General features: G+C 33.0%; 1 protein-coding gene across 1 annotated transcript; it reads left to right on the top strand.

Moving 5' to 3' along the window:
• Positions 1 to 569: 569 nt before the first annotated feature.
• Positions 570 to 13,268, top strand: LOC136817190 (uncharacterized; the record flags this gene model as incomplete). The annotated part of the gene is made up of 6 exons (XM_067073525.1): positions 570 to 667; positions 1,600 to 4,440; positions 4,633 to 4,749; positions 5,548 to 5,923; positions 9,982 to 11,094; positions 13,183 to 13,268. Coding segments are annotated over exons 1-6 (4,606 nt in total), but the record flags the coding sequence as incomplete, so codon positions are not given.
• Between the last annotated feature and the right edge of the window lie 1,593 nt (positions 13,269 to 14,861).

Genomic DNA, 14,861 nt, shown 5'->3' with positions numbered 1-14,861 from the left:
GCGTCAAAAAATTAGGTTTAAAACATGTCTTTTTGAAAACGTTTGTCGGTAGGAGTGGAAAAAAAGGTGAAACTTTTGCACAATCACCAGGAAATGAAAAAACTGATAGGGACACAGCAATGTTTTTGCTATTGAAATCTAGCCTATTAATGAGTAACAGACTGGCTAACCTAAATCATAACAAGAAGAAAAAAGTATTTGCCGTCAACATAGATAACGGAGTGTTTTAGTGTGTTCTTATTTTTTACGTAGCATATTTTTGGTGGTTTCATTCCCCATTAATACTCCCAGAGATTCATCTCTAGCTCCTTCGGGGTTATAGGTTCAATGGTAATAACTTTTTCTTGAAGTGAGATTTGGAAATTATGCCGTGTTGGAAACCATACCATAATTCAACCTCCGTTTATTTAGTCTGTTTGACAAATGGCCTTAAAATGTCAGATGAATAATTTGTAAAGTTTATTTTCCGTATTTTTTCAATTAAAATTTGTTCTAAATTGCTCGAATCCGGTCAATGTTCTAGTGACATCACCAATTAATTGTATTTCTATATACCTTTATTCAACTATAGATATATAATATAAAACAAAAACAATGGCTTGTTTTATACTACACTTATTGTTGTTGTTTATGTTAAAAATACCACATCAATTTTCTTTGACAACTGGTAAGTTTCGAACAAAATGTTCAAATTCTTAGGTTCATAGATTGTCTAGATCAGGGTTGATTACTTTATTGTGATAAACATGATATAAAAACCAGCATAAATCGCTTAACTCTCGACATTTTAAAATGCTGATAACTTCTGAAATAATTATCCAATCATATTCCAATTTTGACCAGTGATAAGTATTGACAATAAGAATTTGAAAGTTAAAAAAGAAATTGTTGAAATAAAGACGTCATCAAATATTCAAAATATTACTCATCTTCAGCATGGATCTTAAACAAAAAACCCTCAAAGAAAACACAAAACTGGCAATTATGTTAGAGAGCTGTCTTTTATCTTTCAGAATCTTCAAACAGAATCTTCACACCCGGGGGGGGGGGCACTTTGGCAAAATTGGGCACGGGGACGTGCCGCTGGTCAGGTCCTTTTTTAGGCTCTGAAAATATCTGACTGTGTCCAAAATTTACTACTTTTCAAGATGTGTATCTGAAAGTCGACTTTGGGTAACTTTCGACGATTTTCTGGGTAGAAATTAGTTTTTTCAATTTTTCGTCTACTTTTATTCATTTTGGTCAATATTTTTGAATTTATTTTCTGACAGGGTCCCAAATTTACCAAATTTTCATATCTAACAAGATCCATTATTTAAACTCCAGCAGCACTTTTGTGATGACGTAATCAATTTTGGATGGACCTTATCGATTTTTCTTCCTTCTTGAAATTCGTGTCATGATAGAGAACATCTGTACCAAATTTAATGTCAATAGCTCTTCTAGATCGATAATGAGGATAGTAGATTCTAACCCAGCTGGGGGCTACAAAAATCGAAAAAAACTTGGGGTTGGTACGGTTAAGTGAAAAAAGAACATTATGAATTTCTTTCGATTGACATTCGGATGATCTAAAGTCAATTTATCCTTCTTTTACAGACACGTTCACAAGCTCAACAACAGTGCAAGTTTCACCCAAAGGGAGAGATGAAGAAAATTGCGGCTTGATTCACAAAAAATGTCAAACAATTGATCATGTATTGAAAGAATCTAAAAGTAGCAATTTGAAGTTGGTTTTAGAGAACTCTCAGACTCAAAGTATTGTTTATCACACTCAAGGAATGTTACGTCCTGACAGTGATTATTTTCAGTTACGAATTACAAAAGAAAGCCAAAATGGAACAAACCCGACTATATATGGAAATGGATTACCCTTCATTCAACCCAAAGGTGCTTTCAGTCTATCTATTGATCAGGTCGACCTTCAGAGTCTCGTAATTGTTAACTCTATGAATCAAAACGCAAACATGGCCATATCGTTTCGAAACTTGAATATTAGAACAGAGATAATAGGAGATTTCATATCCACCACCAACACAAATAGCAATCTTAACATCACTGTACAATCTTGTGTTTTGATATCACCGACCAGGAATGCGTGGTTGAATATATCAATGAAAAAAGCGACTTCGTTTAAATCAATCATCAAATTAACCAACAACACCATTCGAGGAGGGCGTTTTGTCATAATAAACGTTGAAGTCATTGATTTTTCACAAACAAAAATACATAATATGGTCACTGATATCTTAAAGGAAAACACTTCTCAATTCTCGTCTTTCATAATATATTTAAAACATATCAAAAAAGCAGTTTTCAGTGGCAAAACTACAATAAAGAATTCAACATTGGAAAATTTCATATATGTATATGATTCGTTTATACAGATGCAAAACTTTAACTTTCATGAAACAAACCTTAAATATGTAATTATTAGTAAAGACTCGTCTTTAACAATTCAAAGATTTGAATTGCAGAATACAACAATAAACAAAGATGTATTCTTAGTAATGAATAGCAATTACAGTATAAATGAAACTCGAGTCGTGGACTGTGTTCTAAAGTCGGGTCTTTTACATGCTCGAACTTCTGTTATTAATACAATTCAAAAGGTTGGATTCCAGAATACAACAATTAACGGAGCTACATTTAACGTAGCAAGAAGTACTTTTAAGTCAATTGAAATTCGGGTTGTTGACTGTGATGTAAAGAGCCAGTTTTTTAAAATTCAAAGCTCGAGCAATATCACAGTTCGAAAGATTGAATTACAGAACACAGCAATTCATGGATCGACATTCCTTGTTTTGAGAAGCATCTTTAACGCAAATGATATCCGAGTCGTTGACTGTATTATGAAGACCCGTCTCATCAATGTTAAAGATTCGAATAATGTTACAATTCAAAGCATTGAATTACAGAATACAACAGTTTATGGATATCTCGTCAATGTTATAGATTCGAATAATGTGACAATTCAAAGCATTGAATTACAGAATACAACAGTTTATGGAGAGGTGGCATTCTACGTATCGAGAAGCATCTTCAAGGCAAATGAAATCCGAATTAGTGACTGTGTTATGAAGGACCGTCTCGTCAATATTCAACACTCGAATAACGTTACAATTCAAAGCATTGAATTACAGAATACAACAGTTCATGGATTGGCATTCTCCGTATGGAGAACCATCTTCAACGCAAATGAAATCCGAGTTGTTGACTGTGTTATAAAGAGCCGTCTCGTCAATGTTCAAGACTCGAATAAAGTAACAATTCAAAGTATTGAATTACAAAATACAACAGTTAATGGATTGGCATTCTTCGTATGGAGAAGCATCTTAAACGCAAAGGAAATCCGAATTGTTGACTGTGTTATGAAGGAGCGTCTTGTCAGTGTTCAAGATTCGAGTAAAGTAACAATTCAAAGCATTGAATTACAGAATACAACAGTTTATGGATTTCCATTCTTCGTATGGAGAAGCATCTTAAACGCAAATGAAATTCGAGTTGTTGACTGTGTTATGAAGGACCGTCTCATCAATGTTAAAGATTCAAATAATGTAACAATTCAAAGCATTGAATTACAGAATACAACAGTTTATGGAGAGGTGGCATTCTTCGTATGGAGAAGCATCTTAAACGCAAGGGAAATCCGAATTGTTGACTGTGTTATGAAGAGCCGTCTCGTCAATGTTCAAGACTCGAATAACGTAACAATTCAAAGCATTGAATTACAGAATACAACAGTTTATGGATTTCCATTCTTCGTATCGAGAGGCATTTTCAACGCAAATGAAATCCGAGTGGTTGACTGTGTTATGAAGACCCGTCTTGTCAATGTTGAAGGTTCGAGTAATGTGACAATTCAAAGCATTGAATTACAGAATACAACAGTTTATGGATTTGCATTCTACGTTTTGAGAAGCATCTTCAACGCAAAGGAAATCCGAATTGTTGACTGTGCTATGAAGGACCGTCTCGTCAATGTTCAAGACTCGAATAAAGTAACAATTCAAAGCATTGAATTACAGAATACAACAGTTTATGGAGACGTGGCATTCTCCGTATGGAGAACCATCTTCAAGGCAAATGAAGTCCGAGTTGTTGACTGTGTTATGAAGAGCCGTCTCATTAATGTTGAAGATATGAATAGTGTAGCAATTGAAAGTATTGAATTACAGAATACAACAGTTTATGAAATAGCATTCTACATATCGACAAGCATATTCAACGCAAATAAAATCCGAGTTGTTGACTGTGTTATGAAATACCCTCTTGTCAATGTTCAAGATTCCAAAAATATGACAATTCAAAGCATTGAATTACAAAATACAACAGTTTATGAAGTGGGATTCTACATATCGAGAAGCACCTTCAATGCAAATGAAATCCGAATTGCTGACTCTACATTCAATAAAGATTTGGCCTATTTAACACGTAAAAGTAATATCACCATAAAATATATATCCGTGAACAAGACCGAAATGGCAGTATTTTTCCTTTTATATGGATTGAGTAAATCCACAATTACAAATGTAACGATTTACGAAAGCAGGATTACAGATACAATGTTTGGCCTTGCTGAAAAAAGTAATCTTATACTTAAAAATGCAACAATATTTCACACTGAAATAGGTCAAGATATTTTTTACATCTATGAAAGCACGCTAACACTAGAGCAATTCATTATTATACGTTGCAATATTTATGACGCTTTCAAAGCAATTGAGAGTGTCAAAGAATTAGGAGGAGGTATTAAGTCGGAGTTTCTCAAAAGTAACCTCACTGTTTTGGATTTCAGGCTTTATGATAGCCATCTGAAGAAAAATGTCTTCAATCTAAAAAATGCATATATTTCTTTGGAAGGGATTGAAATTAAAAACAGTTATATAGATAAAAGCATACTGGATGTTGAAAAATCTACTGTTAAACTTCGAGGATTTAGTTTAATAAACAATACCACTCCAAACTATGCTATTCAAATGAATAGAGTCGAAACTGCTACTTGCGAACATTTCATCACACATGGAAACACTTTTTTAACTTTGATGAGAATTCAATCATCATATTTCAAAATCTCGAACTTCAAATCAGTTCATGATAATACTGAAGGAAAAATAGCTATCTTCGACGTTGAATTTTCAAATTTATTTTTGACGAACAGTATGTATACATTAAATTCCATTGATAAAGGTAGCCAAATAATGAATTCAAAGCGTAGCACCATTTATTTTACAAAAGTTGACATCGTGCTACCGAAATCATTGTCTGAGGAAGTCAAAGTTTGGAAAATGTTTGGAAAACATCGCGGGCAAATCAAAAACTTTTCAACCGTATGCGGAAATCATTTCATCCCTCAAATAAAAATTTTGAAATCATCGACAGAAATTGTTTGCAACAGATGTCCATCAACTCAATACTCACTGTCAAATGGAAGTTTTCTTATAACTTTTTTGGAAAGTATGATAAAATTGGCAAGTAAAAAAAAGGCCATTAAACTCAGCAAAATTGCACAAATCAAAAAAGCAACATGTAAAATCTGCCCAACAGGTTCTCGCTGTCCAGATAACGATTTAATAGCACGTGACAATTTCCATGGCTTCTATGAAAATAAAACAGCGGATTACCAATTCCTTTTATGTCCCGAAAGATACTGTTGTTCATCAACTACAAAACATTGCAAATCTCCAACAACTTGCAATCTACATCGAAAAGGAAGACTTTGTGGCAGATGTGAAGAAGGTTACTTCATCAGTTTCTTCAATAATAAATGTATCAACATTTCTGAATGTACCAATGGAAGCAAACATTCTTTCTGGACGCTATTTTTCATTTCTTTCATCACTTTGGCTGTGCTGTTAACATTTCTTAAAGATCTCATCACTGCTATCAAATGTGCTGGGCCGATCATAATGGCATGTTTAAGGTAAGAAAGGATTAAAAATTTGCGTTCAGTAGAGTTCGAAGGACACGTTAATCACAATATTCCAGCAATTTTGTAATATTTGCGGAGTGTTATGATTTTCCAGTTGCACAGTTTTGCGATCAACAGATTACACACTTTTGTGATTTAAAAAGTGTTTGATCAATTATTACCTTGAGATATTGGATGAAATCAAAAAACAATCAAATTAAATTTTTAGCATTGCGAATGTACATAGCTGAAAAAAATAATTACTTTATTTATCAGCTCACTAACGTAACGATGGAAAGAGACCTCTTTTTTCGTTAATCCAATCTTTATTAAGTATCATGATAAGATATTATCACTCCCGATAATATTAAGAATTTCGAAAAATTAAGCCAGCTCTTTGCAAAGTATGCTTGTTTTGTAACAAATTAGAATAAATTTGCACAGAATTATGTAAGAATAAAGAGTTCCAAGTCAGCATTTCGATTTTTGGTTTTAAAAATATTTGAATTGGATAATTCGGGTAAATTTCGGATTAACTCACAATATTGCGAGCTACTTCATAGGAACATTTCTAGTTATTAAAAAAGGCCAATGAAAAACGTTGGTTGTTCATAAAGAAACATCAAAATCTACTACTGTATTTATTTGGAAAATCTCGGAACAGGTGGCTTTAATACAGCTTGTTTGTAGTCTTATGAACTTGTAAGATAAATCAAACTATATAAGGTCAAATTAAATTATTAATTTCGCCTAGCGAAAGTATTACGATAGCCTTTCGTGTTGGTGTCCTTGGAAAAAAAAATTGAAAACGAAAATACTCGATACGGTGGACAAACCCACTAAATTTAATTTGTTTTTTTACCTTTCCTCGGTCACACTCACCATGCATAAATATTGTGGTCGTTTTTTTCAAAAAGAAAAATAATAAATATAAAACGTACAATTTTGAAACAATTCAAATACCATTAATATCATTTGCTCATCTTCATTGTACTTGAAACAAACACTTTATTCTTTTAATATTTTTCTTATGAATGCTCTACTTGACATGCGTAAATGAAAAACAGAGAGTGGTTATTATGCGTTCAAAATAAAGAGGATTTGGTTGAGAAGCGTGGTCATATGATAAGAACAATATACCTTTTAGATATTAGTTCCTACAGAGTAAACAAAGGGTGGCATTACATCTTATTTATCATCTACCTTATAAGAATCTAATCGATAACTTTTGAAACACGGTGATATACTTTTCGGTAATTAGTTCTTACAAAGTAAACAAGGGACAGTGCACAATATGAGAATGTTTATTTTTCTTATAAGCATTTACTTTATAAGAATCTAATAAATAACTCTTGAAACACGGTGATATACCCTTCGGTAATTAGTTTTTACAAGGTAGACAGGGGACTACTGGTTGCAGCAGTTTTAATATGGCTCAGCCTCGCTTATTCATCATAAAAAATGACCGTGTCCGAATCATTTCTCATGACTCGACCTAAACCTTTTTTTTCTAATCCACCTCGTAATTTTCTTAACAGCTTTTTCAGAGCCAGCATTATAGCATACTTTTTGCAAATATTTGGCGAAATTTTCGACTTCAAGTCGTCTTGTTCTTGTTATAAACCCTTATCAAGAACTCACATTTCCAAAAAAATTAAATTTACAGGTTGTGCGACAAAAAAAAATGTTTTTCATTTAAAAGTACACGTTTTCTTTATTATAACCCAGTTTATAAGAACATTGACGCTGAAATTCGTCGAAAAATTAAGTTATTCTATTATTATTAAGTTATATAATTAAGAACATTGCAAGAACATGCCCAGCCTCAGTTTGAAAAAAATGACAAGAAACTACAATTTTTTCCTCTTTTCAAGCAGTTTTAACCGAACTTAGGGATGGATTTTCTAAAATCGAGATTCAAATGTTGTCCAAATTTTACCAATTTTAGGTGCTCTTTACTTTGTATGATATTTTCGATTTAAAATAGTCTGAAAAATAAAGAACGCATTTAAGAATATTTTAGGCTGAAAATTTCAAAAAAAAAGAAGCACATCCGCAGGCTCAGACAAATTTTAATGAGAAAAACAACGTGTAGCTTTTCTCGAGCTCTATGGCTTTTAACAAACTGAATCCTTCTCTAACGGAAAGAAAAACTTCAACTTGAATTAGTCATTTATTAAACTTGGTCCTTTTTTCGTATCTGTTCGAGTTGTTAGGTATTTATATATTTTATACACAAGCATATATTAAACAATTTGGTCTTTTAAGTTAATCCTTCCTCTTTTGAACGCATTACAGTTTACTCTTCAAGTGTTCGAAACAATTAGGTCAAACTTTTTTGTGGCCCACCCGGTATTGGACAAAAAGTGCTTTAATTATTCCAAAAAATTGCAAAAGTACACAATTCAAGGATTCAATTACTAAAGTACGCATAAGAGAATTACATATTCTATCTTAAGGGCTTTGACTATATGTAGTGAATTTTTCATAATTGCCGTGTTTAAAATGTGTTTTGTGACTGATGTAACCAACAAAACTACAGTATGGCATGTTATACATTTTCTGTTAGACAAACTATTCCTGAATCTGAAAATTCAAAAATTGCATTGAAAAAATTTGATGAAGAAGAAAATGAAGACTTTTGCGAGGAAGAGTATTTCAACTTTGAAGAGCTTAGTTTCGGCGAAGAAAAAACATTTTGAAAACATGTTCGTAGTAAATGGTGTATCTTTTACCGAACAATAAAAGCTTTTGCGGAAATTTTTTGTAAATGCTTCTTTGTCTCGAAATCTTCAAAATAGTGGTTTTTCATCAATTTTTCATCGGGATTTTGCTTAAAAAAAACAGTTATAACTTTTGACACATCTTTTTAGAAAAATTTTCCGCAAAATTTAAAATAATTCAATTTTTTGCAGACAGTTTGAAAAAAGTTCGAAACAAAAAGGTTAATTACCCATTAAAACTTAGCACTTTTTATAGAAGAGTGATGCAACATATTATTAACGTCTTTTTAAAGTTCATAACGTCATTTTTGCAATTAAGTTCTTAATTACTCTTAAGGGGTTTGACTAAAGAGCAATTTATAAAGACAATTCTTTGTTAAAAGTGTTAAAGAATCTAAAACATAACTTTTATGTTCAGATACTAAAATCAATTTTCTGACTATGGTCAGAGCCCTTAACCTTTCAAAGCCGCTAACCTTTTTGAAAAAGGCCGAAAAGTTCATCATTTTTTTCTGGAAATTTATTCTTTCAAAGGTAATTTCTCGGCCAGGACAAACGATTCAGGTATCAACTTTGGTATCATTGGAAAGCTCTTTCTCTCAGCTACAAAAAATAGCGCATTTTTTTCTCTGAATCTCAAGTGGTCAGGAGTTATGACCAAAAGACTGTGTATCGGTAAAATGACCTTTTCAAAACGTATATATACGTCTTTCGCCTCCTAAGGGTATTACATATACATATATAGCAATATATTGCTTAGACGATGTTATCGTCCGTTACAGTGATAGTAAAGGCAGGAGAATATTATACTTTATGGCGATATACGAAAAAAAATCGGCTGTAGAGTTTTGAAGAAAGATTGACAAACTTTACTAGCTGTAAACTCTTTTCGGCAAAAAGTCCGTTTTCGAATTTTCTTTGGCTTTTTAAAGGGACATAAAAGTAGTAAATTGTTAAAATTGCGCGAACCACGTGTCATTAAAGAGAACAATTAAATTCACGTGTCCAAAACAAACTTATAAAACAATCAAAATTAGCCATATTTGGTTTGATTTTTTATTTTGACATGTGACATTTGTTTTGATTTTGTATCCGCTGCATACAGTTTGTTTACAAATTTCGCAAGTAGTGTTATGTTCCTTTAAATAGTGATTTGTCATATATTATAATATAGGTCTATATATTGCGATGACCATGACCTCTATGAAACTTAAGTGCGCGCTAGAAAATTACAAAACTGCGTAGAAATTACAAAAGTCGCACATAGCAGTACCCCTAAACCAAAAGACAATTTCATTCGTGGGACAAAAGCTCTCTAAATATATATTCTTGTGAATTCTATTTTAGGAAAACTTGCACAAAGAAAAGAAAAGAAAATGCAAACGAGGTCGATGAAATGGAAGAACTACAAGCAGGAGACAACCGAAGAAAACGTAAAGAGATTTCCGCTTCATCAATCTTTAATATTTTGGTCTCTTTCTATCAGTTGAAAGCTTTGATAACAGTTCAGAGCAATGAAAAAACGTTAATCGATAAACTTATGAACATGGATATTATGGTTAAAAGCAGTGAAGCTTTAGATGCACTTTGTCCTTTCAGAGGGTTTAATGTTGTATGGCGAGAGGTTTTAAACGGATATACGATCCCATTTTTATTGTTAATGACTATTGCAACTTTACACTTGATTGTAAGATTCGTGAAACACTTTCGACCATCAAGTTTAAGATTAACATGGTTGATAACGAGATTTTGTGTTGGTTATTATATCATCATCGCTTTTTGCTACAAGAATATCTGCAGAACAGTCTTTCAGCTTTTGAACTGCAAAACAATGAATGAAGTAACATTCTTATACATTGACGGTAGTGTTGAATGTTTTTCTATGTGGCAGGTGGCAAATATGTTATTCTTGGTATTTTGGGTTGTTCCTTTCCCATTTGCAGTCGTTTTGGGCTACTACCTGTTTAAAAACAAAAAGATTTCTGTGACCACGTATCTCATATTTTTGATATTCCCAATGTTTTATATTTTGAGAACTTGTTTCTCAAGATGGAAAAGAACTGGCAAGACTAACAGGAGCGATTTCATTGGTAACAGATTCGCAGAAATATTCGAAGAGCCCTACAGAGACAAATTCTTTTGGTGGGAATCTTGGCGACTTATCGAACGTTTTATTGTTTCTGGCATAGCAGTATTTCTGACGAACCCTATCTATCGCATCTTATACCTGACCCCCGTCTTTGCTTCCTTATCGTATTTCCACTTTCGAATGAATCCATATAAACGTTCGATGTATATTCTAAAACGATTAGATACGGTTTCCTGGTTTTGTTTATCCATTCATTTGTTCATCAACGGAATGCGAGCTGTTGTTTACATTTATGATGTACCTAATATCGACTTTATAAGCCATGCACTAGAAGCTGCTAAGATATTGGAGAATTTATTTTCTCCACTCTGGTATCTTATTATTTCATTCATTCTTAAAAAGTTGTACGAAAAATTTTTAAATTTTTAAATATTATATAATGGAAACTTTCTCAGCAGTGCTAGCCTTTAGGTATTTTTAAGACAAATACTGACAAGAGCCTACTCTAAGGTGACTAATAAACGCCCCCCCGCTGGTTTATATTTCGATTTCTTTTCCAACCCGGACCTTATTAGGACCCCTTGTTTATTAGTTTTGAAGATATTCTCAGCTGTCAAAAAAGAGTCCCTCAATTGCTTTTGTTAGCGTAAGTTTAAAATTACCTTATTCAAAGGGGGTATTTAAAAGTATAATTTCCAACCCCCAGTAATTATGTCCCCTGTTTATTAACAAATAAATTTTATACCCCCCTCTTTTTATTCTTCCCCCCTCTATTAAGCACCTGAGAGAACTGACTAATGGGAAAAATGCAGTGACATGTTTTTGTAAGTGTTTTTGTTTTCTAGACTAGGTCTTATACATACAATCATATACACGCTTTCTTTTAAATAAACCAGAGGATTTTGGCTCAAGCTGGGCTATTGTTGATTTCTTCAAAATTCTCAGGGTCAAATGTTCTTAAAATATTCTTATTTTAATAAAATGTTTCAATAATTGTGAGCCTGCATATGTTCTTAACTTTCATTTTGAGCTTCACAATCGATTAAACGATTTTCTGGAAGAATTATACTCTGGTTAGCAGTGTTTACTTCTCTATACTCTTGATTCAGTCTAGGTCTCATTTAGTTGGTTCTCATATATTTATTAGATCTAAGTGTTAGTTTGTTCTTATAAAACTGTTCTCATAAAAAAGTTTGTATTATACCAGGTTTTATATTAGTTCATATATATTTTTTTACCTTAGTATTACTTTTTTTGACATTGTTTTTCTGAAGCTTCTCTCAAGTGTTCTCGAAGATTCTTTTCAATTTGCCATGTTTTGATATTAAAATCTAATAGCTTCGTTTTTTTTGCGTCACCAGGCCTAATGTTAAAGTATGTATATCTTACTCGTTTTTTAAAAAACTGTTTGATAATGTATAGTCTTATTATATGTTAAAATGACTTTTACTTTTAGATATTTTCAAATTAATTCATTGATCTACGCGACCGGCCGACCCTGTCAGAATCGAAAAAATAACAATACTGAATTTTTAAAGCTGGAGGACGGACTTAACCCTATTAGCCCCAAGCTTTTTTGACTTTTGTATCCCCAGGGGGGGGGGGTAGAATCTACCACCCTCGATTATTTTCGATCTAGAAGAGCTATGGCCATGAAATTTGGTACAGATGTTCTCCATCATGATACAATTTTCCAGGAAGAAAAGAAAAATTGATGACGTCATTCAAAAACTGGACAGGACATTTTGATTCCAACCCCCCCCCCCCCCTTGCTTATTAAGTTTTGAGATTTTTTCCAACCCCCCCCAGCTTATTCCAAACCCCCCGGCTATCAGGTACCCAAGAGTATTAAAAAAATTGGTTCATTTAAGTTAATCCTTCCTCTTTTGAACGCATTAGAGTTTACTCTTTAAGTGTTCGAAAAAATGAGGTTAAACCTTTTTGTGGCACACCCGGTAATGGACAAAAAGTGCTTTACTAATTTTGAAAAATTGCAAAAGAACACAAGGACGCAAGGGTTCAATTACTAAAGTACGAATAAGAGAATTACTTATTCTATTTTAATACATATATTTCATAGCAATATATTGTTTAGACGATGTTATCCCTCGTTACATTGATAGTAAAGGCAGGAGAATACTATACATTATGGCGGTATACGGAAAAAAAATCGGTTCGAGAGTTTCGAAGAAACATTGACAAACTGTAAACTCTTTTCGGCAAAAAGCTCTTTTTCGAATTTTCTTTGGCTTTTTTAATTAGTGATTTGTCATAGATTATAATATAGTCTATATATTTTGTTGACCATGACCTCTATGAAACAAGAGTGCGCATTAAAAAATTACAAAACTGCGTAGAAATTAAAAAAGTCGCACATAGCAGTACCCCTAAACCAAAAGACAATTTCATTCATCGGACAAAAGTTCTCTAAATATATATTCTTGTGAATTCCATTTTAGGAAAACTTGCACTAAGAAAAGAGAAGAAGATGCCAACGAGATCGATGAAATGGAAGAACTACAAGCAGGAGACAACCGAAGAAAACGTAAAGAGATTTCAACTTCATCAATCTTCAATATTTTGGTCTCTTTTTTTCAGTTGAAAGCTTTGATAACAGTTCAGAGCAATGAGAAAACGTTAGTCGATAAACTTATGAAAATGGATATTATGGTTAAAAGCAGTGAAGCTTTAGATGCACTTTGTCCTTTCAGGGGGTTTAATGTTGTATGGCGAGAGGTTTTAAACGGATATACGGTCCCATTTTTATTGTTAATGACTATTGCAACTTTACACTTGATTGTAAAACTCTTGAAACACTTTCGACCATCAAGTTTAAGATTAACATGGTTGATAACGAGATTTTGTGTTGGGTATTATATCATCATCGCTTTTTGCTACAAGAATACCTGCAGAACAGTCTTTCAGCTTTTGAACTGCAAAACAATGAATGAAGTAACATTCTTATACATTGACGGTACTGTTGAATGTTTTTCTTTGTGGCAGGTGGCAAATATGTTATTCTTGGTATTTTGGGTTGTTCCTTTCCCATTGGCAGTCGTTTTGGGCTACTACCTGTTTAAAAACAAAAAGATTTCTGTGACCACGTATCTCATATTTTTGATATTCCCAATGTTTTGTATTTTGAGAACTTGTTTCTCAAGATGGAAAAGAACTGGCGAGACTGACAGGAGCGATTTCATTGGCAACAGATTCGCAGAAATATTCGAACAGCCCTACAGAGAAAAATTCTTTTGGTGGGAATCTTGGCGACTTATCGAACGTTTTATTGTTTCTGGCATAGCAGTATTTCTGACGAACCCTATCTATCGCATCTTATACCTGACCCCCGTCTTTGCTTCCTTATCGTATTTCCACTTTCGAATGAATCCATATAAACGTTCGATGTATATTCTAAAACGATTAGATACGGTTTCCTGGTTTTTTTTATCCATTCATTTGTTCATCAACGGAATGCGAGCTGTTGTTTACATTTATGATGTACCTAATATCGACTTTATAAGCCATGCACTAGAAGCTGCTAAGATATTGGAGAATTTATTTTCTCCACTCTGGTATCTTATTATTTCATTCATTCTTAAAAAGTTGTACGAAAAATTTTTAAATTTTTAAATATTATATAATGGAAACTTTCTCAGCAGTGCTAGCCTTTAGGTATTTTTAAGACAAATACTGACAAGAGCCTACTCTAAGGTGACTAATAAACGCCCCCCCGCTGGTTTATATTTCGATTTCTTTTCCAACCCGGACCTTATTAGGACCCCTTGTTTATTAGTTTTGAAGATATTCTCAGCTGTCAAAAAAGAGTCCCTCAATTGCTTTTGTTAGCGTAAGTTTAAAATTACCTTATTCAAAGGGGGTATTTAAAAGTATAATTTCCAACCCCCAGTAATTATGTCCCCTGTTTATTAACAAATAAATTTTATACCCCCCTCTTTTTATTCTTCCCCCCTCTATTAAGCACCTGAGAGAACTGACTAATGGGAAAAATGCAGTGACATGTTTTTGTAAGTGTTTTTGTTTTCTAGACTAGGTCTTATCAAAGATTTATTATACGCTGGATAAACGACTCATAAAACGATGGAGAGCGATCATTGTATTTTCATTGTTTCAGAAAACA

Source organism: Clytia hemisphaerica, unplaced genomic scaffold, assembly GCF_902728285.1.
Source record: "Clytia hemisphaerica strain Z4C2 unplaced genomic scaffold, Clytia hemisphaerica genome assembly, whole genome shotgun sequence".
Taxonomy (NCBI): domain Eukaryota; kingdom Metazoa; phylum Cnidaria; class Hydrozoa; order Leptothecata; family Clytiidae; genus Clytia; species Clytia hemisphaerica.
Note: the sequence above shows the minus strand (reverse complement) of the source record. Positions and strands in the feature narration are given on the sequence as shown.